We start from the raw sequence: 27,977 nt of genomic DNA on the forward strand, positions 1-27,977 counted from the left end.
AAGTGGAATTCCCTGATTAAATTACTCTCTAAAACCCACACAAATATTTACATATGCATTTTACCTCCTGTCTCAACTTTTTTGGAAGTGGGTTAGTAAAATGATATGATGGATCATGCTTAACATGATCAGGGACATACACAACACACATACACACAGAAGATAGCACGGTGGTGCAGGAACGCACCGGCAGTACTGTGCCAGTCTCTCTCTCAGTTGTCTCTGCTGCTGCAGCTCTTGCAGTCTGCGCTGTTGGATGGAGCTCCGCGCTACTCGCAGGGTCGCAGCCGCTTCTTTATCCCGCACACGCAGTCTCTCCTGGGCTTCAGCCACGGCCTCGTCCCCCACCCCCCTTTGCAGCAGCCAGCGTGGGACACCCAAAGCCTGCAGAGACTGAGACACTGCATTGCCCACTGCCTTCAGCTCCACTATAGCCTCCTGCAGAACACGGAGCAGCACCTGCAGGACACAGCATGGGTCAGCCAGAGGATGTTCACAACACAGAGGACACTTCTGTCAGGGTCAAATAATTTGAGCAAATGAGTGCCAAACTATATATATATATATATATATATATATATATATATATATATATATATATATACACACACACACACAAACAAATACATGTATGTCTATGTGTGTGCATATATGTATAGTCATAAATGCTGACTGGAACAGCACTTGATATAATTTCATAGTCATAGTCAAAAATGAAAAAGACTTCAACATTTTAAACACAAACAAGTCTTAAGTATGCACACTTCATGATATGTAATGTCATTTTTGCATCACAACACAATACGTTTGATTTAACTTTCATGTCGTCTTTATTTGGGACTGCCCGCTGTGGCAGTAACCGGTGTTTTTGGCTTCAATAATTATCAGTTTTAAAGTTCTTGTACTTCTTTAACTTTGTAGGTTTAACATTGTACATCCCAGCTGTCTGATTTTAACTTAGTTTTGTCATCTTCTCTGTGTAGAAGTTGTGTCTATGGTGAGCAGAAGGTGCTGCGGTGTTGGCTGTTTGTGTAAATCCAGCTTTCTGTTTGTTTGCTATTATTTTGTGTCAGCGCTAATGAAATGCGCCGCCAAGCCTCAAAAAAGCAGTAAAACACGCCAAAAATCTTCTGTTTATGAATGAGCAAATGTGTTACCACCACGCTGTTTGCTCTTTAGGTCATGGCTACCTTGCGTATTTCCGCCACTGCCTCCTGGTCCAGGTGTGTGATGAGTTCTGAGAACTGTGTGCTGTGAGCAGAGAGGAGCGTCTGCCACCGCAACAAATACTGATCCACTGGCCCCTCACAAACACCTCCAAGTTCCTGCTGCTCATGCTTCTGCTCACACAGCTACACATACACAAATAAACACAACCTTAGTAATAAACAGTAGAACAATCTCTCTATAGAAAACACCCATTTATTAGTACATAATTAACAACCAAATACATATAGTGGCCTTAATGTATCTGGACACATTAACCATTTCTTAACTTCAAAGAAATTATTTAGGTTACTCCAAAAATATGTGAAGACTGCTGCATTAAAAAAAATCTTTAACTCTTTTTTTCGATGGCTTATTATGATTATATAGAATGCTGTTTGCATCAAATGTGTTAACATACTTTGAAAAGTACATCCAGAAAAAGTGGTTTGTGGGGTGCTACATAGCAGCTCAGTTTTCCAAAGAGAAGGTTAGGACAGTATGTGAAATGCAACTAAAAACAGAAAGCGGTGATTTGTAAATCTACTTTGACCTGAATTTAAATAAAAGCACTACAAAGAGAACATATTTCATGTTTTATTATACCAGCTTCATTGTTTTGGGTAGATACGCACTCATTCTGAAATGATGCCTGCAACACGTTCCAAAAAAGTTGGGAAAGAAGCTGTTTAAGACAAGGAGTGTTGTGAAATGTACAAAAAGCTGATGTAATCATACATAGATCTGAAAAGAGCATCCCGGAAAAGGCCTAGTCCTTTATGAGCATGGATGAGCCGAGGCTCGCCACAATAAGCGTTTGCAGGGATATTAGGTATTTTACCTTCTATGGGGCATAATATTATCAAAGGATTCAGAGAATCCAAAGGAATCTCTGTGCGTAAAGGCCAAAACCAAAAATGCTTCTGTGACGGATATCACTGCATGGGCTTGGGAATACTTTGACAAACTGTTATTTATTAAACACTGTTCGCTGCTGCATAACAAATGCAAGTTAGGGCAGCAATGTGTACAGCAGAAGCCATACATCAACAACGTCCAGCAACGATTTGACTTCTGGGCTCGAGCTCACCTGAAATGGACTGATACACAGAGGAAAGGTGTTTTGTGGTCTGATGAGTCAGGCTTTCAGATTGTTTATGGAAAAAAAGGATGCCGCGATCTCTTGGCCAACATCCAGATTGTTACCAGCGTAAAGTTCAAAAGCCAGGGTCTGTCATGGTATGGGGGGGTACATCTGTGAAAGCACCATTAATACTGTGAGATATATCCATATTTTGGAGCATCAGATGCTGATTTTTAGATGTCGTTTTTCTCAGAATCAGAACGACAGAATCTTTCTGATGATTAAAGTTACAGCAGGTGTTTCTCCTCTTGTTTGTATACAGGGTAGTGGGATAAAGGTGCAGCGTTTAGAAAATGAGTCATGCTCATATGGTCATTCTTCTCATACTGACCCAACTTTTTTGGTATTGACATTTGTATGATTTAAGCTGACTTGCCATTTAACATACAAGAAGGACAGGAACTGTTTTGTGAGTCTCATGTTACAGGAGTTTTGTTTCTGCTCTTCCTCACTTGTAGGATACTAGGAGGAAAGGGTAGGGTTTAGGAATGGGCAGTCAAAGTGGTGTTTATAGTTTGCATAATCTTGCATATTCATAAATCTCTGCATTGTTAATGAGTGTCGAGATTTAGGGATGCTCCTATGCTATTTTAGTAGTTTCTTGGACACATAACAATTTAACAATATTTAACAATTTATCATTCTTTTGTATTTTAAATGATGACTGTAGAAGTACTTTAACAAAATTAGAGGTGGAAAAGTCTGGGGCTGTGTGTGTGTGTGTGTGTGTGTTAATTGACCCATGAGTTTAGATTAACTAAAGTAATGGACTCAAGAAGATAAATAAGATCCTGTGTGAGAAACACTCACCATCTCGGATATCCGGGTTCTTCTTCTTTTGATGAGGTCACAGTGCATGGCTCTGCGCTCGCGGCTCAGTGTTTCCTCTAAAGTCTGTTTAACGCGCAGCAGCTCCAACTGAGCGATCTCCAACTGCTCCGCACACTGCTGATCAGAGAGACCACCCTCCCTACAAACACATAAACTATAAGTTTACCATTATAACACAATATGAAGCATGTCTATTTATAGCAAAATATCTATGTTATTACAATTATTGTTCTCTTTAACTTATTGGTTCTTCTGGGATTTTGTAATAACTGCATGCTTATCTGTAAAGCACTTAGTATTACAAAGGTGCTATATAATAAGCAATAAGAAAAATCACCAAATCAGGGCAAATTTATCAGTAAATATTGTAATTTTCATTAATTAAAACCATCAGTGTTTTACAGCAAATTTCTGTATATCTAAGACAGTTTCCATTTACAGCAGGTGGGGGGGTTCAAGTAAAAAAAAAAAAAAACATACACAGTAACACCTATACTATATTGCAGATGAGAGGTCATGGTTGCTCATGGTTTGTCCACTCCTTTTAATGCTTATAGGTTTACATCTTAGAGTCTGATCTGTGAGTCTGTGTTTTTGTTTAGCAGAATGGGCTGTGATCCAGTGTCTGCACCGCACTGGCTAGAAGAAAACTAATAACTTTGTCACCGTTACTACACAATAAACACATTTCTTCTTCCTCTGCATCTTCTTCCTATTCGCATTTCATAAAAAATCTGAGCAAAAGTTTCAGTGCATTAAAATCGCATCTGCTTTTCATCCATGAAAATCAACTTGTGTCAAAAGAACATTAAACCAACATTAATAATGAAAAATACTGATTCCTGGTGGCATTTTTCCCATAGCAAAACAGCATGCCAGGGTGAGTCACTCACAGGACGACTCACTGCTGCATGCACAAATGAAGTAAAACCAGGACGAGAGCCGAATAGTCATGCTTACAAAATGGAAAACAATGTCTTTGTATACTGCAGCATTAACATTACCTTTCACTGGAATGAAGGGGCTGAGCCCAAACCCTGAAAAACTGAATCACCTAAACTCAGTAACATACTTTTGGTCATATAGTATCCAGCATATGTGTGCCTGATGCAGAAATTGGTTTGTGATGCAGCTGTTTAACTCGATCCAAACCCAACAAGCAACCCAACTGCCTTGTTGCCATGGTAATCTTTCATAGATAGACCACCAATCTGCCTTATTAAAATTGTGTTTGATTAACATCAATCAGACATTAATCAGATGGCAATTGGATAGAGATGAAAGCATCACTCACAGGGAATTTTTGAAGAAACACTTATGACACATCATGATATTTCACCTAAGTTTCTGACTGTTGACCCTGGAGTAACATCTCTGCTGCAAATGTTCAGTTTTCTCAAACAAACAAACAAAGAAGCAAACAAACAAACAAACAAATAAAATTTGTGGGCCATTCTCTGTGATTTAGTCATGAACCTTAATAATTTCCTGTTTCTTTAAAAGTTGCAGTAATTAAGTCATGTATTAAATCGTTCAGAATCAGAGTTGTGCTGCATGACGAATCAAATGAAAATGAGAGAATAAATTTGTCTCTGCAAAGCATTAAGCTTGATCCTTAAAAATCTAGACTTGTCTAGTTCTGATATCATTGTGTTATTACACATTTGACAGAGGAACTCATCTCCCTCTTTAGAGAGGTGAAAGGGAGAGCGTGTGATGGTGCATGGCTGCAGGGTGTAATTCTCCTCTTTGTAGACAGACTGAGATGGGAGAAGCTGATAGGAAATGTCTGCACTTTCGGAATATGAGGAAAAGTTTATTCTGGGAACATTTGGGAAACTGGAACTATCTACACATTGATCATATTAGAAACCATAAAAAAGCATTAAGCTTGATCCTTAAAAATGAAGACTTTTCTAGTTCTGGTATTGTTGTATTAGTACACATTTGACTTGCATTACAAACATTGAATCACTGTATTGATTGTCAAATATAGAGCTTTGTTTGGCTCATTGCAGTGCTTCCACTGTCATTCTCTCCCATTATCTCTACAATATCAAAGAGAGGCAATGCAATTTCATCAGAAAGAGAAAAAAACTAAGGACTAAATAGGTCTACAATGAAGTGTAAAAATCTGACATTTTAATAATGTGAGTGGTACTGAACATAAGAAACATGGTCAGCACAGACAGGCAGCAGATCAACAGTGAAACACAAACATGGGCTGCTGCAACTATGTTCTACATGGTCTTTAGCTTACATGCGTTTTAGAAATATGGAAATAGTCTCTTGGTATTAAACCTTTTTGCTTGTCGCTCTGAGAGATGTGGCTGGGAGTCCAAGAGAGCACAACTTTCTCTCATCACTTTGCATGATGCTAGCCAACATAAGTTGACATAACAGAACTGGCTATCAGGATACTTCTCCAAGTGCACTGAACTGTCTAGTAATGTTGTGTTTGCTGGAGATCAAAAAGATGCACTGGCTTCACATGCCTCGGGGGAAGCATGTGTTAGCCTTTAATCTCTCAGCTTCGTGGCATCATGTAATAGGGGGGACCTAGCTGGGAGGTGGAATTGGCAATAACTAAACTATGGGGGAAAAAAAAAAATGTAAAAATTGCCCACTCGCCCCTTAAAAAAATAGAAGATCAAATTATATAAACTATGGGTTTCTGTTTTCGGCCAAATCTGTCCTGAATTTCGGTTTTGGTCAAAGGTATGCATCACCACGACATCATGCTATCCAAGAAAAAAACAGTAACTGGTGGGTGAGTTTATAAGTGAAAACATGGAGTTAAATAAAAAAAGTCTCAAACTGGCACGGTTGAACAGCAGCACATTTAGCCAAGCACCATTCATATATGGAGCACTGGCCTTTCAAAGCCTGATAAAATGTAATCAACCAAGAACTGTTGTTTGATTTATGATCAGCAGTGTCTTTGCAGTGTTTTTTAAATCTCCTCCTTCATCATCTGCGTGCATGGTTAGCTTGTGAATGGTGTCTGAGACACTTATGCAGTTTGAGAACACTTTCTCATGTATTATTTGTCCAGGTTTTACACATACTTGTTAAATCAACTTTGTTTAGTTAATAAATCACAATTCATTTGATTTGTAGCAGTCTAAAATCAATTTTTGATGTAAACGATTCTGTACTTTTTTTTTTTACAACTGATGCAGTTGTCTTGGAAGGAATTATAATTGATGCACCAAGAAAATCAATGAACTGTAACACCACTGGTTAAAACAGTGAAAGAGTGACTACTAATCAAAAAACCCTGAGGTGCAGCTTTCATCTTCATACTCATTAACAAACAACTCCATCCCTTTCAGAAAGTGGAGGGCAGGGGGCTGATAACAAAAGAGCAAAAATCTGATGCGTTTATACACATGCGGATGGAGACGCTTCGCCTCCAGATGGAGGAACTCATCCCCCTCTTTAGAGAGATAAAAGAGAGAGCGTGTGACGGTGCATGGCTGCAGGGTGTAATTCTCCTCTTTGTAGAGAGACTGAGATGGGAGAAGCTGATAGGAAAATGTTTGCACTTTCAGAATCTGAGGAAAAGTACATTCTGCGAACAGCTGTATTTATCTAAAGAACATATGTTGGTTGCTTAACTTTGATGATTCCATCAAAAGGTTCAGTGTTTCTGCTAAATATATTTAAGAAATGTCATTACGTTGCAATTACAAACTCTGCAGAGGACTTTTTTAATTTGAAATGATGGATACAAGAAGTAGACAAACCAAAGCCGACTTGAGCTGAAGTGCCAAGTAAAACAGTCGTCAGTGGACTGTACTATTCGGAGGGTTTTAGCAAGCTCTAGTTAGTGAACTGGCTAACTTAGCACACTGTGAGGAGGTTTGGTTGACCTTATTTTGCTATTATTTTGTTATTAAGCTCAGTTTTAGTTGTGTGGGGCAGGGATTTGGCCTACCACTGCTAATGAAAAAAATCGTAGAGGAAACACTGAGCCATTTGCGTGTTTTAATTAGAACTTTCAAAAGATTAAAGTAATTCATCACAATTAATAGCATTTTGTGCAGTTAATCAGGATTAATCTCATTTGTGTCAAATTTCAACCTAAAGAAAGAAGTTTAAAAAGAGTGCATTTTGTTTTTTAAGCTCTGCTTAACAGTTTATTAACTATCACCAAGCAATTAAGAAAAAAACATAGTAAATAGAAACACATCATTTGTATGCAAGCTTTGAAATGTGGTATAAATGTATTTATATGATGCATTAATAAGATCTTCTCTAAATTATTTTATTTTATTATAGTTATTAACTATTTGTTGACTATGAGTTAATATTCATTTACAGTAACATTTCCATTGCATGCTTGAACGCTGTAATTGTACAGTAACTTACAAAACAATTTATAATAACAAATGTATTTGATAATTAATGTGTGCATTGCATTTTAGTTTTGGTCTTGCAAATTCATTAATAAAGATCTTTTGATTGATCATTTGCACATTTATTTTTAATTAACATTTGTAAGCTCCTCATTAAACCATCATCAACTAAAATGTGACCATTTACTAGCATTCACTACCATGTTTGGTCATCATGTATTGAGATTTATTGAACTATTACCTATTCATGTTTTTTGATTAACACATTACACACATTACACTACTACAAGATATTTCAAGTATGTCTGCAACTGAAAGGTTAGGATAAATGAACATTTAACTTATCAATCATCAAACAGTTAATATATAAGAAGAATTATTAATGCATCATATAAGCACATTTATAGAACATTGCTAAGCTCACTTACAAATGATGTGGCTGTATTTGCAAGGGCATTATTAATTGCTTGCTAATGATTTAGTAATTTTTAAAAAGCAGACCTTAAAATAAAATGTCACCAATAAATGAAACCCCAGGTTGCCACAAATGCAACAGAGTGCAACAAATGTTTATGTTTAAAATTTGCCAACAAGCCTCTTTCGATGTTAGTCGACAGCTTAAGAAGACTTAATGAGAAACAGACCTTGAACAGAAACTTGAAATAAAAGATTCTTGTTGCTGTGTTAATAATGAAACTTCTGAGCTTGTTCCACATTTCGCAAATCCAACATTCTGTGTGATGCTGATGTGTCTGAGTCTTTCAGAGACATGGAGAGAAATCAGATCTAACTTTACCACATTAATGCTCCATTTAAATTCCCCCAGCAGCAGGACTGGGCTTTGAGCACTTCTCTCCAAATAAGCCCACTCATTTCAATTCTATTTGAATTCAACACCATCCCCAGTCCTGCTTAGAAACTTCACTCAGCCACTGCCACAAACCATTTGCATGGGGAAGATAAAGAGATCTAGAAAGAAAGAGACAAAATGAGAGAGAGAGAGAGTGTGAGAGAGAGAGCAAGAGAGAGATGGAAACAGAGACAGAGAGTAGGGGCATCTCGACCTAGTCTGAAAGATTGGTATCAGAGCTGATTAACGATTATGTTAATATAGCGGTTATTTAATTGGCCAAAGTCTGACGCTTGGCAATTTTCCCACGTAAGCTCTCTTTACACAACTGTTTTAGAGGTGACAAGCAGTAGTGGGGTTAAGAGAAGGCTTAATAATTTCTGGCAACTAGTTTCAGTGTTATTTAATAGAATCATCCTGCTTGTATTTACACTCTGCATGTATTACAGTAATACAATAAGATAGGAATAAAATTGTCACTGATTTTAAACAAAAGAGTTAAAATCTTAAGCTTGGCAACAGTAGATGATCGTATCAGGATTATTTCCCCTGCTGTAGTATCAGGGCCGATATAGCCGAGCAAGCTCTCTGACTGGTTAGGACTTCAAGAACTGGACTGAAGCCCTTTAACGTTAGGTTATCTACCAACTTAATAAGCAATGGTTGGTGGAATCAACCAATTATAACCAAATTTACAGTGAGTGGGACAAATTTCGTGAGAAAAACGACACTCTAGGCCTTCCAGGAGTCCTAATATGACACTAATTGTGAATATGAGCCATAGTCTTATTAGGTTTCAGTTAGTTGTTGTGAAATAAAAAACAGTTGTATGTCAACAGCTCTATGCCAAGAGTATTTACTGAAAAAGTATCTGTAAATATTAAATACAAGATAAAATGTCTGAACATATTAACGACTTCAAATAAGAACACGGAATGTCTTTACCAGCTTCAACGTCCAAAAAATGTTCATGTGCACCAGCTATTATGTGGCTTTGTTTTGTATTTTTAAAGTAGAAAATATTATTAGAAGATTGAGAGTTTGGTCCCTGGTGATGCCAGAGCCATCCACAGGGCTGAAAGATTAATTGTTTTTATATCGAAAATTACAATTTAAAAGAGTGCAATTTTCAAATCACAAGAGCTGTGTGTCGGTGAGTTAGGTGAATCAGAAGCAGCCAAAAACATATATGCAGTGACATCACAATCACAACTAACTGGCAGTGTTCAAGCCTAAACCAGAAAAAGTGGATGTTCTAGTTTTCTTAGCCAAAATAACAGGCCTGGATTTCAGTTTACAGAAAGTAATCGCAATCGCAGTTGCAATACAGATCACAATCGCACATCGCAATTAGATATTTTTCCCCAAAATGTTCAACCTTAGCCGTCCGTTGCCAGGAAACCCAGACATCATGATTGGCCTTGCTCTCTTAGGGTGGGTAGGATAGCCCACCTTCTCCCCTTTCACTCAGCACCAAGTTAACCAAAGCGGGCATCTATCACGTGATAGACTGTGGTTTGATTCCCCATCTGAGCAAATGCCCCTCCATACTTTGGTAGGGCTCCTAATTTAACTAGTGTGATTAAATGCTCGGTTAAACAAGAGAATCTCCCAAATGCTGTAAATGTAATATAAAAGGTTAGCTGGCATAACAGAACTGGCAGTTAGTGTTCTCCTCCAAGCTTGTTGAGTTGTTGGCCTCAACTAAACTGGGGAGAAAACAGAGTAAGTAAATAAGTAAGTAAGTATGTAAGTAAATAAATAAATAAAGTGAAAATTAAAATAAACCAGAGGACACTTGTAATATCTACACTGCCTGTACTTTTACAGTGATTAAGCTGGCCAAACCACAGTTAAACTACAGATAAAGTAACAGCAGGCTAATAACACGTTCAAAGCCACTAGAAAGGAGTAGGCTATGTAGTGGTGTGATTTTATTAGCAGTGTAAAAATACGTAAAATTTCATGATACAATATGATGCGTCTTGCGTTTATTTATTTATTGTTGGTATTTTTTCCCAAAAAGACAACAGAGCTTGCTGAAGGCATAACTGGTACTAAGTAATTTCTGTAGAATACATAAAATAAATAAAACAGTATTAACACATGCATATTAAGTATGTTACATGTTGCATATGTGTGTTTGGCAAACGTGTTATTAAGTCTCTGAACGTTACTAGTTCATTTACAATCTAATCTTGTATGTGTACATAAACATGAGTCTAAGGGGCTTTTCTAACATGGCTCACTCACTCCTGGCAAACTCCAGAATACAGCACTCTCTACAACCATCTAGAGGTGCAAATCAGAAGTTATAAGCTTCCCTGAGGAGTTATTGGTTTTGCCCTCACCCTGGAAACTACACTTTTTGGTGATGTCTTCAGCAGATTTGAGGTATTTGCGTGGGTATTGGACTTGCCTTGAGCAATACTGGTACACTGTCACCACTATCATTTTTAGGAATATCATGGATTGTGTTATATAGAACTACAGAAATCATTCAAGGCATCATGTATTTCATAGCATGAAATCTAACCATATTTGATCCACACCGTATATCATCTTGCAAGAAATTAATAGCATACATATCTTAACACCCCTAGATTTTATGATAGCATTTTTAAGTAACTGCATTTTTAAGTAATTGTATTTCAAATGAGTTGCAGCCTAGCATGTCTTAGTTTTATTCAACTAGCAGCATTGGTTTGATTATTTATATTGGTTTTATTTACAGAGTGCACAGTGTGTATAAGATCAGCATGGGCTGATATTTAATATTAAAGGGGGAGAAAAGAAATGTACAAATACACAAACAGAAAGAAAACAAAGGACAAAAATAAAGATGAGGATGATTTTTGTACCTGCGAATCTCAGCAAACCAGCTGTCGATGTGCTGGGAGGAAGTGCTGAGTACGTCACACAGTGCGCCCTGCAGGCCATGTAGCCTCTGCAACAGGAAACGTCTCTGCGCCTGACGCTCACTTAGCGCTGCCCTCTGATTAGCCACGAACAAATCAAGCACCTCCTCCAGCTGGTCCTACAGGCAGAACAAGGGAATTGGTCACACACACTGGGCAGTTTTGTCCTGGGGAAACTGACCACACTACTTTAAAAGGCTCATGTTTTATGCTTTTCTTGTATTTTATTTTTTGCCCTGAAGTCCATTTATAATTTTTAGGTGGTTTTATGTGCTTTTTAATTCATTTTAAATGACCAAACAGGCTGTTTTTGTTACTGTGTTACTGCCTTTAGGACTGATGTATGTAAATGATTTCTGTTCAGACTGATCCTGTATTGTGTCTCGTTCAAAAAGCAATCCAGGGTAAAATGTTGTTAACAGTTAACTTTGGACTGAAATCCTCTGAAAAATAGAAAAAAAATATACTTTAGTCATGGTTTTCTGATGTGTCTATACTTTGGAAAGCTGCGGTGATACATTTTCTTCCTGACAGCCAAGAATAGCACAACATTTAATGATTTTCCTCACATCTTTCACTTCCACTCCAATAACTCTGATGCAGACTCTTCTGCAGTAACAACTACATCACTTCTGAGTGAACAGGCAGGCTGATCTGCTGGCAGCAGAATGGCCAGTCACATGTAAATGTGTCTATGGTTGTCACGATAACTGCTCCTTCACGGGCCAAACTGGAACTTTACATGCTAAATGAAGAGTCAGTTGCCTGTTCAAATAACAAATAAATAAATAATAAATGAATCCAATAATGTGAAACACTGAAAGTATCGCAACTGGCTAAATAGCACAGTGAGTCAGATATAATTATGCTGTGACATTTTGGTACAGGTGTAGCAGCAGCATTCAAATACAGTGATGTGCTTGATTTTATACATGTGTAAGCGATGGGTGTGGCTGAAACACCTGAATTCAATAATTAGGAGGAATGTCTACATACTTTTGCCCATATAGTGTACACTAGATCAATGTGAAACCTTTTATTCTGTAAAAGGGTTACTTAATAAAATAGGTGAAAAAAACTAAACAAAATAGTTTAGACTAACTAAACATGAAGTGCTTCGTTGGTAGCTATTTAAAGTTACTAGAAGTGTAGCATATCTTACCAAATTTGTTTTTAATTGACATGTGCTCTGTGTCGCTGTATTATCTACAAAAAATAGTAATATTAGGACAGATACTCAATATCGGGATCATGCGTCAAAAACATGGGTAGGGTTATTTTCTTGCTGTATGTGTCAAGTGTAGAGGCATTGGTTAGCTCACTTGGCAGGTGCAGTAGAGGTGCAGCAGCTTGCTGGCCGTGTCCTTGTCCAGCTCGCCCGTCCTGGCCGCCTCTTCCAGCTCCTCACTGAAGATGGTGTGCAGCTCAACTCTCCTGCGCAAGGCTGTGTGTCTCTGTGCTTGTGCAGATGCCTGCTCATGCCTCGCCAGCAGCCCTCGCTGCAGCCGCTCCTGCTCCAACTTCTGCAGCTTCTCCAGCAACACCGTGCACTCCAGCACCTCCTGCGCAACACACAACTGTCCAGCATTTTTACCTTACAATACATGTACACTACTGTGCAAAAGTCTTACATAAAACACAAATTATTTGTTTGCACTAGGAATGTCAATAGGACATAAATGGGAAAAAAAAAAAAATATATCAACAAAACGCAAGATTTTTGGCCATATTGTCCACTCTTACTGTGTGTGTGTGAGTGTGCGTGTTACCTGTTGCTCTGCATGCTGGAACAGTCTCTCAGCTTGAGTTTTCTCAGTGGCATGTGCGTGATGCTGAATCTCCATTTCCTGCTGTGTTTCCATGGTGCACTGGGCAGCCAGCGTGGCCAGTCGGGCCCCCTGCTCCTCCTGCAATTTGCCCTCCATGCCTGTCACCTGGCCCAAAAGCACAGTCACCACGCGTCGCCCAGCTGCCCCCAAACTGCCCAGCAGCACCCCAAACACACCCTTCACAACTTGTACCCTTACACGCTCCACCGCTAAAGCCCCTCGCAGGAGAGTGGACATCTCCAGACTGGGGTCAAGATAGAGAAATGAGGGAAAGAACAAAACAGAAAAACAGACTATTAACTTTAAACTGTGATTTATTTTATTTATTCTCACAAAAGGTTTTTATTGCCATGTTATCACCAAGGCAATGTTTACATGGCGCGTACTGTTCACAGCAATTCTGCATTGCCAATATGTATATGCAGCTATAGAGATTAGTGATTAGGGTTTCGAAACAAGGGGTCAGGGATGGGTGGTTAGGAATTAGAGGTTAGTTAGGAGTTAAGGCTTGAATAGGGATCAAACCTTAGGTCAGGAATTAGGGGTTAAGAGTAAGAAATCAGATGTTTGGATTAGAGATCAGAGGTTAAGGGTTAAGAATTTGTTGTAAGGGATTAGAGATTAGGGGTTACGGATTAAGGGTTAGGAGTAAGAGATTAGGTGTTGGGATCAAATTTAGGCATCAAAGGTTAAGCGTTAGGGATTGGGTGTTAGGGGTTACAGACTGGGGTTATAGATTAGGGTTTAAGGCTCATTTAGGGTCAACTTTAAATATGGATACAGATGGAGCCTTCAGTCTGTACTCTGCGTTCACTTCTCCGTATTTGTGCGCATTCTTTGAATTCTCCGTCCACGTCATAAAGCATTTAATGATCTCACTGACCACCATAGTCTACACTGGTACCTCTTTCATGGTTGATACATTATTACAGCCTCTCTGCCTCCACCCTGTTTGTTGTTGTCTTTTTTACTTTGGACTGCCCTCTAGTGAGTGTATTGCTTACCATCCATGCCAACGTAAAGGACACATGGAAGTATGAGGGCAGTGACGGTTACATCATTTGAAACAGACATGTTCTTTTTCATGCGTAAAGGGAGTATAGATGAGCCTTTAGTGGTTAGAGATCAGGGGTTAAGGATTAGAGATTAAGGGGGTTAGGGATTAGGAGTGAGGAATTAGGAGTTAGAGATCAGGTGTTGTGATTTGGGTAGGATCATGGATTAGGGGTTAGGAATTAGGGATCAGACATCCAAGGTAAAACTGGGGACAAAGTGTTAAAAATGAAAGGTAGAGATTGGGGATATGGATTAGAGGTTAAAGATTAGGGGTTAGTGGTCAGAGATTGGTGAAAAGGGTTAGAGATTAGATACTACACACACACACACACACACACACATCATCCAAACCGCTTATCCTTCTGGGTCGCGGAGGGGTGCTGGAGCCCATCCCAGCTGTCATTGGGCGGAAGGCGGGAAACACCCGGGACAGGTAGATTAGATACTAAGGTTTTTTTAAATTTGGAGTTAGGGGTTACAGAGTTCGGTTTGATCCTCACTTTTCCAGTGCTTGGAACACATTCTGTGGGTCCTCCAGTGCCATAATGTCAATGATTTTATTTTCAAACGTTGCCTCTTCATTCGCTGACTCACTGATGTTGCAGACAGCCTCCTCTGCTTCTGCCCCTCCACTGAAGCCCCTCTTCCTCTACAAGGACAATAATGTTATAAAAACCATCAGCACCACTCTGTACTTAGAGAACAATGAGTGAATAACTGAGGACATGTGAGAGAGACAAACCCTGTTATGAGGGGAGTGTGCATGGCACTTGTTGTAGAGGCAGCTGGCAGAGAGCAGCGTGAGAGAGAACAGCAGCGTAGAGACCAGAAACGCTCCGCAGAATCCAGCAAAGTGCAGCGCATGGTTCACAGAGACCTGAGAGGGAACACACGCAGACCTGCTTAATGAGGAATACATTCCAATGGTAATGGTTCATGATGGTCACTCAGATTTCTCACTCTACTTTAGTTCAGAGCAAACAGCAGTTCTGCCATGGAGAAAGATTTACAGTAGCAAGATATTCTGGCAGACGATCATTAAACCAACAAAAAATAGTATCACAAATAATTATAAATGTACTTATGCATTATCGAAATCTAGTGGTAAAAGCAGCGGGCAGGAGGAACTGGTATACTTCTGTTTATGAGTGCTGCATTGTTAGTGCATGCTGTCCTGTGCTAGTGCATGCTGCCCCCTGCTGCAAAGATTTACAACTGCAGCCAACAGGAAACTATTGAGTATATGTAAGTGAGTGCTCACCTTTTCAGTAGTGTTTAGTCTCAGAGTGAAGTTCGCTACTACTGGGCCAAACAAATTTATGTCATTCTAGAAAAACAGAAACAGAAGACAATCAGTCACATCATTACATTCACAAATTAAATAGAAATATTATGCAGTCTGGGGTTGATTCACCAGCAATATAAGTGTATACACTTTCATGTACTTAGTCTCCAGTCAAAACAACCCTTAAGAACACCTTATTTATTTCTTATTAAAAGAAATAAAGGCAAAAGAAAGCCTCAACAACTAAATACAAGTGTTTCAGTTGTAGGTGTGTCCACCCTTTACCTATCACAGCTTTCATTCTTTTCAGACGATTGGTTGCACTTTCTGTTTCTCCCAATCCAAGTAATCATTGTTCTGAGAACAACAGCAGCTTCTTTTCTTCTTTTTTCAGTGAGGGCTTCCTGACAGCTATTCATCCCTTGAGAAACATAGTGTTGTCTTCTCACAGTGGAAGGGTGGACAGAAACACTTGTGGATTCTTTCAGATCTGAAGCAGTGGAGCTTGATTTTGTCCTCTCTCTCAAAGATGAAAGCTTTAAGTGCTGTTTATCTTATGTTGACAGTTCTGGTGGTCTACCAGGTCTTATATGGTTGTTAGCAGTTCCATTTTCTCTGTATTTTTTAACCCTTATGTTGCGTTTGGGGTCCCTGAGACCCCAGAGCATCTTCAACAGCTCATAAAATATCCTTGGCCTTTTTGTAATCAGCTTGATACTTAATTTTATGAAAACTGCAAATAAACAATATTTTTACACTGATACTGAGTTACAAACACCCCCTAGAGTGATTTATACACAACTTCTGTTTAGAACACATGATTAAAAAGCAAAAGATTTCATAGATTTTCATATATATGTAGTTTCTATCTGGTATTAGGCGTACGGCTGACTCTCTCTTTCTCTCTCTCTCTCTCTCTCTCTCTCTCACACTCTCACACTCTCACACACACACACACACACACACACACATCTCAGTAAATATGGGGTTTCTGTGATGCAAAATCTAACTATGCTTAAAAAAATACATATTTATACAGGAAAAACTCCAGGCAGCGCTCTGGAGAAGAACCAGGGCATGATGGTCATCCTGGATTTGACAGACAAACAATATAAATTTTCCTAATCTGTTAATGAGGTTTACGAAGGAAAAGAAATTCAAATATATATTTTGAAATGTGAGAAATCATTAGATATACCCCTGTTTGCCCTAATAATAATTCAATATGGTCATTTACATATTTATTTACCTGCCTGAAATTTGTTTGTTGTTAAAAAAGAGGGTTAAAATACACTTGTGCTTAATGGCTGTTTTGACTAGAAATTAAAATAAAAGAGTCATCTCTGACTTTTGACATCAAGTTTTTCATACTGTTTATATATATATGTATTAACAGTATTAAATATTGTTAATATTTTATTAATACTTTTAAAATGTTTTAATATGAAATGTCCTTTTTGTAACCGTACACATATGACAGGTGAGTGGTCAGTGTGAGGAAAATTTACCTGGGAAGCGTTGGAGAACGTCAGGAACGCTGGTAAAAACAGAACCTCATTCTTGCTGCCTTTTACACTTGCCATGTATGTAACTACATAATTGGAGCCAGCTACACAGACAAACACATACACATATACCATTATCTGTTACTACTGTCAGGACCTAACCCTGAACCTAACTGCAACAGTTCTAAATCAAAAATTCAAAAGTTAAAAAAATCTACCCCTCATTTTTGGCTGTTGTTTTTTTTTTGGAAATAATATAGTACTTCTATATATAAACACATATGAACTTAACAGTACACAAGTACATTACCAGTCGAAAATTTAGAAACTCCTGCCAAGGATGTTAACAAGTTGATTCACATGAGTTGAGACTTAAGTCTCTGAGGTGTGAGTTTAAATCGAGCCTTGAGTCTTCAGTAGGTAAAGTTCAGTCATGTTATCAGCTCGATGCGCTACACTGTACAAAAGTAACCCCTACTAAAAAGGCATGTTTAAAGGAAAGCGCAAAACAACTTGAAAGGGATAGTTAGTCAGTACTTTATATAGCATATGGTAGCCAGCTAATGCAAGTTTTAGCAAGTTTTAAAGGAAGTAATTCTTTTTAACTCAACTCAAAATCAAAATGGACATTTTTTACCTTGTTAGTTCCTGTCCTTGGTCACTTTAAGCACAATGCATTGTGTTATATCATTGTGTTATATCATTCAAAAAAATTCTTGTTTCTCTGTAATCTTTGATTGAAGTTAATGACTTATGCCGCCTCTAAATGCCGTATGATGCTTGGTTGTGTCAACGTGTTCAAGCAGCAGGGAAATATTGCCAAATTGAGTGGATTTTCGTTAGATTTGGCAGGACAAAAAGTGCTTTGGCGATTCTTAAAAGCATATAATGTTAATAAACTGAACTACTTAAAAGTGCAGCTGAAATTTGTATATGCCTAACTTCTCCCCACATCCAATCATTTCTCAAAACTTTTTCTCAAATCAGTTGTCAAAGATAGAGCTCAGATAATATCCGCCATACATTTTAGCCACTCCTCTTGAGAGGAGGCCTGTTGCCCTGCCCATCTGTGTCGTCCTTTGGCCTAACAAAGTATACTGAAAACACATAATAATTAAAAAAAAAAATACTTTAAAAAATCCTTTTGATAAATAATGAAAATATAGAAAAAGCACAACCAAAATACTGTAGTGCTTCGTTTTTTGACAGAATCTGTTTTTACTTTTTCCTGTGGGTTTTCTGCGAACCATCAGAGTCAGAGTTACTTCCGCACTGTTTCATTCGAAAATACATCACGTTATAGAAGGGGCAGGGGTGGATCTAGCAAGGCAAACATTTCACAAACTGACTTGTGGCAAAGGTGGCATCCTATAGCAGTGCCACGTTTAAAGCCACTGAGCTCATCAGTACGACCCATTCTACTGCCAATGCTTGCCTATGGAGATTGCACGGCTATGTGCTTGATTTAATACACCTGTTAGTACTGGGTGTAGCTAAAACATCTGAGCTCAATAATAAAGAGGGGTGTCCACATACTTTTAGCCATATAGGTCATTTCTACTAATGTGATTTTTTCTATTTCTCTCTTAAAAATATTTCTGTAATGTGCTCACTAAAGGAGAATACAAAAAATATTCCCCACTTGAACAGATACTTATGTTTTTCTACTGACCCAGAAATTAACAGTTTCACCAACCCCGTTATCCCCTGCACCCACACATACAGTACAGGCTAAAAAGTTTAAAGTCAAAGGGACCAATACTGATGTAGGCTGTGTGAGGGTGTAGGTGTTTAAATGTTCTCTGGTCACTTTCAGCTCATGTTCATTAGGCCTGAGTACACTGTACAGGGAAATTCCACCAAATATTTTTTTTTATTTCTGCATAATTCAATCCTTGAGGTGTAAACAAACTTCTTCAGAGTGATTTGATGTGAAATGGTGTATTGTAGAGAAACTTTCTGATTTGGATTTTCATCAGTCCACTCTTAATGAATTTGTTTACATCTTAACACATTTTTTATGCAAATATTATATAGAAAGTTTGAAACACTGGTGGAATTACCCTTTAAGGCTCTGTTGAGTGTCTGTTTGTGTGATTACAGAGCAGCCAGTCTATGGAAAATTTGTGTTTTTGTATTTAGCCAGTTGTCATCATCAACTGTATTCATAATAAAAGGAAAACATGAAAATGATCAAGATCTGAGGACATTTGGCTGGAAAACAGCTCTTCTTCATCATCTTCTAAGATTAGGTTTAGGGTTAGGTAAAGGCATAAGTATTACTGTACTCTACTGTAATAAATTAATACATTAATATATTACACTTACATCTTATTACTGTATTTACATTGCCACAATAATCACCAGAGTGAACAGAAGTCTTTACAAATGTACTTATACAGTCATGTGTGTTTACCAGGCAGTGAGTCTGTGGTGAAAGTCTGGTATCCTCTCTCTTGCACGTTGCCGCTAGTCTGCAGACGCGTGATGTCTGAGATGGCGTCACGGATGCCGAGCTGTGATAGGTTAGTTCCCTCAGGCGGATTTGAAATGACCAGGTATAAAGTCACCTGGGGAAACTCACTTCCTGTTTCAATCTGAGACACAAACACACATAAGAGAAAAAACAAACACACCGAATGTAAATAACTGCCTCAAGTTCTGCTATAACAGTACCTGGAAAATCAACCTCCTGCATTCATTTTTAAAATAATGTGAAGATATTAGATCAGTAATGCAATACAGCATGCAATATTGTCAGAATGCTGCCATTTTTTAAATATATTTATGTTCAAGATAAATTCAAGATTTCTACACAGTTCAATCATTAAGATGTAAACAAAGTCATTCAGAGTGTTTTGATGTAGAATGTGACAATCTAGAGAAACTTTCCAAGTCACAGTTTTTCACAACAATAGTGACTGGTCGTAGACATTCAAAGCAGAAAAGGATTCCATTAAATGGTTATGAATATGGTGCCTGATGGCTGAGACGTTGTTTAACAATAAATCTGAGAAAGCTTTTGGCCTAAAATGTGTTTTTTCAAACACATATATGGTAGAGAGGTACATACAGGGTGTTGTAAGGCAAAATATTCCCCACAGAAAACTTTTTTTCCTTTCAGATCTACCAATATATTACCCTTATCAACATTACATATAAAACACATTTAGCTCCACTGGATTTCTTGGTCAGTGAATAATATGGCTATGTTTGCGACCCCCGGGGCCATATTACAGAAACTTCCTATCTTTTTGACTTAAGATCTGACAGGTCAAGATAAGATTTTTCAAAAAACTCTTATTACAGAAGCAAATCTTATATTAATTTAGGAATCGTATCTTATCTTACAGCATCTTATCTCAAGCTAGGTAGTTAATCTAACCGGCTTGATCGAAGTTGACTATCAACTGTCATGTCTATTGCCTAGCAACCGACCAAACACGCACAGCTGAAACGTAAACACATAATCAGTATAATTAAGTTAGTTAGCCAGACAGCTAACATTAGCTATCGTTACTGAGGTGAAAAAGGTCAAACAAAACTAATGCGCAATAAACTTGAAGTTAAGAATATTGTGTCAGCGCTACGTGCTGTTTATCAGTGTCGTCGCTCTCCAGTTTCAGTTTCCCAAACGCTTTAGCCGACTGCACTAACGTTATTCCTACCAATAAACAGCCACGCGTTCAGCTCTGTCTCCTCATTATTCGCCGACATTGCTGTTTTATCTGACGAGTTTTCATCAACAATAACACTCGAAGCTAATAAGAGGGGCCAGCAGAGATTGTGTCAGCAGTGTCTGGGGTTTTAAAACGCTGCTAGAAAAAATAACCTCATAAGTTAAAGCAGCGTTTCTGATGTAGATAAATGTAACGTCATTATGCTAGGAATAGTGAACTATGATGTCTGTCACTCCATAAAACGATATAAACAGACTGTTAAAACAGACGTTACTATGCTTCTGGGGTTGTCTTAAAGTTAGGCCAGAATTTAGGATGTCTTAAAGTTAGGCCTGAAGTTAGGATATGATTATGAACTTAAGAACTGTTGTTCTGTAACAGCTTTTGTCCTCTGAACTTTACTTATGTTTCAATGATTGAACTATGCAGACATTTTGAGAAATCAGTTGAATTACCATTTAAGACAGCATGCAATAGAAACTGACCTATCTGCGCTCAGTCATTAAGGGTAAAAATCTGATTGATAGGCTACACAGCTTCAGATTTTTGAACGTTGCTAGCTAATCCCCTATTCATTTCTCACTCTGTCACTTAGTAGCTTGGCTTATTGATATACATAAAGGCAACATATTGTCACGAAGCTGTTGAACTTTCTACTTAGTCTATCCCTAAAAAATTATGAGACAAAAAAACTACACCTGATTTATCCTTACATCCTTACATATTTGAAATGGACAATGCATTCTAAGCTTCTGTATTTTAGGGGACAAAAATTACATATTAGGTTGCATGAGATTTTGCAAATGTTTTCTGAACAGTAACCACAAACAGTAAACAACAGTAACTACAAAAGAATGTATTTGTGGGCAGAACATAGACAGACTTCAAATAAAGCAATGAATAGATGAGGAACTCCAGTACCTGAGCACACTTCTGGAACTTAAGACCAAACGTTGATGGCTTTACTGTAGTCTGGATCTGCAGATTTAGAAATAGATTTCAGCATTTCTGGTTCTCTGGATCTTTACTTCTAAATTCATCATTTTAAAAGGCCACTAGAAATAAAACAGTTTGATGCAGTAGGCAAACACTGTTAAGGTTCCAAACACATTGTTCTCCCCAGACCATACAGTACAAAGAGGCAGAATGAGCTAGTTTCTGAATTACTGTTTTGTGATTAAACATATTTACATTCAGCTTTTCAGCCTACAGCAGTTTAGCCCCACCCACTCATGGTGAATAAGGAGTGTTTCAGCTTGAACTGCTATAAACCACTGAAGTTGTGCCGTCATTCTGTAGTTGGCCATATTAGAAACTCTGAAGTAAAGAAAATAGTTGACACTGTCAAAAGTTGATGTAAGATTCTCACAGGGTCAGCTTCTCACAAGTAGGACTGTAATGTTAAAAGTGCAAACATTTATAATCGTGCCCCCATGCTTAGCCTAGCAACTTGGATTTTAAGTCAATTACACATCATTCTCATATCTATGGAGCGGGAGAGGGTAAGACTGTGCAAGAGAGACAGAGAGAGAGGGAGAAAGGGAGACAGTGTGTGAGGAAGGGAGAGAAAAAGCAAGGGAGAGAGAACAGGAGAGAGTGAGAAAAAGTGAGAGAGATAGGGAGAGAATGTGCAAGAGAGAGAGAAAGGGAGAGACAGAGACAGAGCGAGAGTGCACAAGAGAGAAAACGAGAAAGAAAGAAAGAAAGAGAAAGAGTGCATACGAAAGGGAGAGAGAGATAGGGAGAGAGTGTGCAAGAGAGAGAGAAAGGGAGAGTGCACAAGAGAAAAAAGGGAGAGAGAAAGAATGGAAGAGAGTGTGTGTGTGAGAGAGAGAGAGAGAGAGAGAGAGAGAGAGAGAGAGAAATAGATAGGAAGAGAGTGTGCAAGAAAGTAGGCGAGAGTTATAGGGAGAAAGTGTGCAAGAGAGAGAGGGAAAGAGAGAGAGAAAGAAAAGGAGAGAGTGCGCAAGAGAGAAAGCAGGAAAGAAAGAAAGAAAGAGGGTGAGAGTGCATAAGAAAAGGAGAGTGTGTGCAAGAGAGAGAGAAAGTGTGAGAGAGAGAGAGAGAGAGGGAGAGAGAAAGGGAGAGAGAGAAAGATGGAGACAGTGTGTAAGAGAGGAAGAGAAAGAGCAAGAGTGTGCAAGAGAGAAAGGGAGAGAGTGTGCAAGAATGAGAGAAAAGCAAAAGCACGCAAGAAAGAAAGAAAAAGGGAGAGGGAGGAGAGAGAGATAGAAAAAAGGGAGAGAGAAAAAGAAGGAGACAGCATGTAAGAGAGGGAGAGAGAGAGAAAGAGAAAGAGAGAGAGTGTGCAAAAGAGAAAGAGAAAGGGAGAGAGACAGAGAGGGAGAGAGAGTGTAAGAGAGTGAGAAAGGGAGAGTGAGAGAGAGACCCAAAAAAGACCCTCATACCCTAAACAAACCAGCAGGCTTTGTGAAGTGTGGTAATTAAGTTGCTTTGGCAGTAGCAGAGCACATTAGGAGTAGCTGGTGTTATTATATAACAGTGTTTAAGTTTAGTAGTAGACTTCAGTAGACAATCACAGTTCCAGATGTGTGTTTTGACGCTGTTTTGATCAAGGTAAAAATGTAATTCTACAAAAGGAAATTATTTTGGTAAAAAAATAAATCAGGCATTTAACAGTGTCTTCAACAGTGCCACATTATTGATTAGGGGTGCGGGAAAAAGTCGATTCTTAGATGCATCGCGATGCAGACGTGGACGATTCTGAATCGATTCATCAATGTCAAAAATCGATTTTCTAAATATTTAATTTATAACGTAATGTTGACGGAACGCAAAGGGCGGAACCTGGAAGTCGGTAAGTGCAGCGCCCGGTCAGTCTGTGGCGGCACATAACAAAAACACAACTGGATGAGCGAGAAATCCGACCGGCTGCCTCTGCATTAAAGCCAGGTTAGGTCAGGAGTCACAACACAAATGTTAAGAAGAGCGATTTTGTCCTTTCAACAAAAATCAAACCACCTTGGGAGCCACAACATTTAATGTCCAGTATGTGTCAGTATGTGATGATGTCCTAGTTTAGGCTAAAAAATATAAACGAAAACGCAGACTTACTTTGCTCTGCTTTAAGCTTTAGCTCAGCTACAGCCGCTTTTCCTCCATCTCTGCCAGAAAACTTTTCCTCAAAAGTTGATTAGTTTCTTGTAAAATGTCTCTCAGCATTCCGCTGTTCTACGAGGCTGAAGTCGCTTTTCATTCGCCAGCTTCTTGCTGAACTTCTCTTTCTAATTTTCCCGTTCCACCAGCGGCACCATTTAAGGTGGAACGGGAAAATTAGAAAGAGAAGCGACCTCATCTTCGCAACTGTTTAGTGTTCGACAGTCTCTCGTTGCAGATTTAACGTACCAGGAAACCAAGTGCGCTGCTTATAAATGCGAATAAGTCCATTCATCTCCAAATATTCATCTGTCCTTCTCTTTTCCTTTTTTGTTCGCTACTCGCTCGGCGAAACCTCGTTGCCCCCGCCCCCCCCATCATGAGACCAAAACCGAAGTTATGAAATCACTAAAAATATATAACATGCTGCGTGGACATCCATCACCACTGGATCTTATTTCACCGTAACAGCGCATTTTATCATAGATGAGTGGCAGCAGCGTCTCCAAACAAGAGCAGTGAATGAGAGCCTTCTAGTTCACTTGCCACGTCACTTCCTTTTGTTTTATTAATAAAAGATATTGGAAGTAAATTCATTATGGATCATTACAAATACTTTGTTGTAAAACTACCAAGTGCTCACACAGTAAGAAAATAGAAATCATGTATAGAAAAAAAAGATGCATCAAGACACATCGATAATCGTTTTATAATCGCATCGCAGCCCTCTGAATCGTAATTGGATCGAATCGTGAGGTGCCTAGAGATTCCCACCCCTATTATTGATTCACTAATGCATTTGCAATCTATTGAAAGGAGTAACACATTCACAATATGTAGCAATATAATCACATCACTAGTATTTGGTTAACTCTGTTACTATCAATTATATTAGCAATCAAGCACTTTGCTGACTAATCAGATATTTTTGTTGTTTAAAGATTTCCACATTACTACAATCATAATAATGCATATATGATCATTTCAGTTTTAAGTTAGCACCAAGCTAATGGTGGTGAATGTTCACTCCCTACTTAAACACTGACACTTGAAGCCTATAACAGACATTCAAGTGGCACATTCTTCACTTTGATGTTGCAGTTTTATGTACGTTGCAATCCTTCAATAAAGGATGTTATATGTCTGTTGAGCCCAGACATGGTTCACATACACACAATTTGTAACTGCAAATATTAAATTTTACTTCATATACATGTAATTTGTAACTTCAAACATTTTCATATGATCCTGCTGATGTGGGTTTCCTTCTTTTCAATTATGCAGAGAAAAGAGACTCGAGTGCTAGTAGCTCTACCTTATGGAGAATCTGTAGCCTTTTTTTATATATATATATATATATATATATATATATAGAGTAATCATGCAGCCCTATTTTTGTCCATACTGAGCAGCCTACTACATGATGGACCTATGTAGTAAACCTATAAGTGGACCTATAAAGTGGCAGGTCACTTGAAGTACAAGATAAGTGTTTCTAATAAAGTGGACAGACAGTGTACTCAAGAGTGTAACAAGACTTCCATGTGCTGCTTTACCTGTTTTTCCACACCTATCCCAATGGTGCTGCTCTCCGTGAGTGCCACAATGAGGAAGGTGGCGAAGAAACGCATTTAACATCAGAGATGGAGAACCATGACTTCATGTTAACAATTCAAGCATGGTTCAGTATAGGGTGAGCTCAGGTAAAGTGTGACACCTTTTGGCAAACAGAACCAGAACAGTTTAGCAGAACTACTCACTCACAAACAAAGTGTTAGTTTCATTTAACTTTTCTGCATTTCTGTGCTTAAATATGTTGATATTTGTGCTGCATCTCCTTAAAGAGCACCTTACCTCTCTTGCCCTGTTTTGCATACTTCAAATAGAGGTAAAGTAAAAAGCCATATAGAAATCTGACATACAGACATACATGCACATATATCATAAAGGGCCATGCATATATGTATACATACATGTTGTACACACAATGTATTCTGTCAAATATATATGTTTGTATGGGACACATAAAAATTAGATATAATGGAAACCCATATGTGCTAATATATGTCATACATTTGAAATTGAGAAAAGCTGCTTCCACATTTAAAATGCATTACAAAAAAGAAAATCTGATAAAAGCAGACAAATTGGTAAAGTTCTAAATCACTGCTCAATCTAAAACATAATAAAGGATAATTACCAAATAACAGCTTTAGAATAGGAATTGTTATGGCATCGTACTTTTATGAGTTTTATGGATGCATTTGATTCTAAATTACAGGCAAACCCCACATTACATCAATGATGAACGTTTATTTATATTAAGTACCATGCTGTCACTGTCAAAAGCAAGAAAGTATAGTTCCATTAAGCAACGTGTCCCATTTTAACTAATGTTCACTTTACCTGACCTCATCTGTTATTCGATCATCTCAGTAAAACAGGAAAGGTAGATATCAGAAGGATCCGAAGGTAACGGAACAGAACGGAAGGACTACACGGTTCTCCACGAGATGCACTCAGTCCAATGTTTGGAGAAACAAAAATCAAAACTCGAAATTCCAGTTTGATCAGCCGGTGGTCAAAACATTCCCAAAAAAATAATCTCAAACTAAATCTGCACTCCCGTTCAGGTCGACTCCGCCATGTTGTCCAAAGTGTGTATTTCACTTTGGGAAAGGGGGCGGAGCCTGGCGAAACTTTCCCAAAACTGAAAACTTTAAACATTTGAGAGGACCTCTTGCTCAAACGCTATTGGTCTGTGATTCAGCGCGTCAGCCGTAATGCGTGTGTGATTGGTTAAAAGCCCGTTCAGTCAAAGTAGCGTAGACGATCCAAAACAAAAGTGTATGTAATGCTGCGGTTCTAACTGTACCACATACACCGTGTGACTGGTTTGTAAAAAAAGAAGGAAATGAAGAGAAAAACTGCAGAGACAGCTTTTTCCTTTTCAGTGCTGTTGAAATGCAATGAAACCTTCCAGTTATTCGCCAAGTGTTGTTATCTGTCCAAATCCCAGCATGTATTTAAAACCTTTAGAGTGTGTTTGATCTATGTTTGTGTGCTTCGTTTTTCAAAAAGAAAAATGAACCAAGTTGTCACCGTGTGTTTCACATCATTTGGTTTGGGAAAGTCTAAGCTTTCACAAACTTTTCATTATAAAGCTTAGATAACCCGCCTCCGGTCGAACGCTATTGGTCTATGATTGAGCACGTCAGCGTTAACCGTCTGTGATTGGTCCAAGCCCACATCAGTCAAAAGAAAAACTGCTAGGACGAGACGTGTAGCGGAGAAGATCCAAAGGAGCGGATGTCGTACTGCTACCGTAAACAGGCCATAGACAAAGTGAGACTACTTTGAAGAGAGATTTGATTGAAGTGGCGGTTTGTGCGTTGGTCTGTTCGGTTATGTGTGTGTGTTTTGGGTAATATGAGCTCCAACTGCTCCGCGGACGCGCTGCTGCTGCTGCCCGGCGCCGCGCTGCTGCACTCCGGCCTGCTGACCGCGGCGCTGCTGCTGGGCGCCTGCATGGGGCTGGTTGCCGCTGCGCTTCTTCATATCTACGCCCTCAAACCCTTTTTCCTCACTAAAAAGGTACGGTCACCATGTAAACTCAATTATACTGAAAATAACTCTGTGGAAGGTTTTGTTCGGTGTTGACAGTATATTCAGTATGGGCCGTGCTTAAACCCTGTAAAACAGCCCCAGACAGTTAACCCCCCTCCACTTAGTTGTCACTTTGCATTCAAGTAGATAGTGCTCTCCTAGCATCCGCCGAACCCAGATTCATCCATCAGATAGTGAAGCATGACTCATCACTTTAGAGAACACATTTCCACAGCTCTAGAGTCACCACTTCAGCCGAAGCATGGGATTTCACGTAGTGATCTTGGGCTTGTGTGCAGCTGCTTGGCTATGGAAACCCATTTCATGAGGCTCCTGACGCAGTATTTGTGCTGATGATGCTTCTAGAGACAGTTTGGAACTCTGTAGTAAATGATGCAACAGGGGATAGGGGATAGGCGATAGGCTAGGCACTTCAGCACTCAGTGTTTCCTCTCTGTTGTTGCTCCTAGGTGCTTCCTTTTAACAATAATAGCACTTACAGTAGACTGGGGCTGATTTGTGGAAAAGGTGGCATCCTATGACAGTGCCAAACGCAGCTCAGACTGAGGTCCTCAGTATGAATCTGTTA

At 38.8% G+C, this 27,977-nt stretch overlaps 2 protein-coding genes across 6 annotated transcripts in view; one reads left to right on the forward strand and one right to left on the reverse strand.

Annotated features, from left to right (window-relative positions):
* Positions 1-26,450, reverse strand: part of LOC118821069 (limbin) — a 38,901-nt gene extending 12,451 nt beyond the window's left edge. For 2 of the 4 annotated variants that reach the window (XM_036589488.1, XM_036589486.1), the window contains exons 1-14: positions 26,189-26,450; positions 25,339-25,499; positions 21,587-21,643; positions 19,402-19,582; positions 16,989-17,089; positions 15,457-15,522; positions 14,938-15,072; positions 14,696-14,844; positions 13,080-13,383; positions 12,633-12,887; positions 11,254-11,429; positions 3,161-3,320; positions 1,191-1,352; positions 188-459 (exon numbers count right to left, since the gene is read on the reverse strand). In XM_036589488.1, the coding sequence (XP_036445381.1) occupies positions 188-459; positions 1,191-1,352; positions 3,161-3,320; positions 11,254-11,429; positions 12,633-12,887; positions 13,080-13,383; positions 14,696-14,844; positions 14,938-15,072; positions 15,457-15,522; positions 16,989-17,089; positions 19,402-19,582; positions 21,587-21,643; positions 25,339-25,413 (2,093 nt within the window). In that variant the 5' untranslated portion in view covers positions 25,414-25,499; positions 26,189-26,450. The remainder of the gene's footprint in view (positions 1-187; positions 460-1,190; positions 1,353-3,160; positions 3,321-11,253; positions 11,430-12,632; positions 12,888-13,079; positions 13,384-14,695; positions 14,845-14,937; positions 15,073-15,456; positions 15,523-16,988; positions 17,090-19,401; positions 19,583-21,586; positions 21,644-25,338; positions 25,500-26,188) is intronic. The other 2 variants (XM_036589487.1, XM_036589489.1) reach the window with 2 other exon arrangements.
* Positions 26,451-27,055: 605 nt separating this feature from the next.
* LOC118821149 (ellis-van Creveld syndrome protein) overlaps positions 27,056-27,977 on the forward strand; it is a 31,826-nt gene continuing 30,904 nt past the window's right edge. For both annotated transcript variants that reach the window (XM_036589608.1, XM_036589610.1), the window contains exon 1: positions 27,056-27,376. In XM_036589608.1, coding sequence (XP_036445501.1) covers positions 27,212-27,376 — 165 coding nt within the window. In that variant the 5' untranslated portion in view covers positions 27,056-27,211. The remainder of the gene's footprint in view (positions 27,377-27,977) is intronic.

The sequence above is a fragment of the Colossoma macropomum genome, unplaced genomic scaffold (genome assembly GCF_904425465.1).
Source record: "Colossoma macropomum unplaced genomic scaffold, Colossoma_macropomum, whole genome shotgun sequence".
Classification (NCBI taxonomy): Eukaryota; Metazoa; Chordata; class Actinopteri; order Characiformes; family Serrasalmidae; genus Colossoma; species Colossoma macropomum.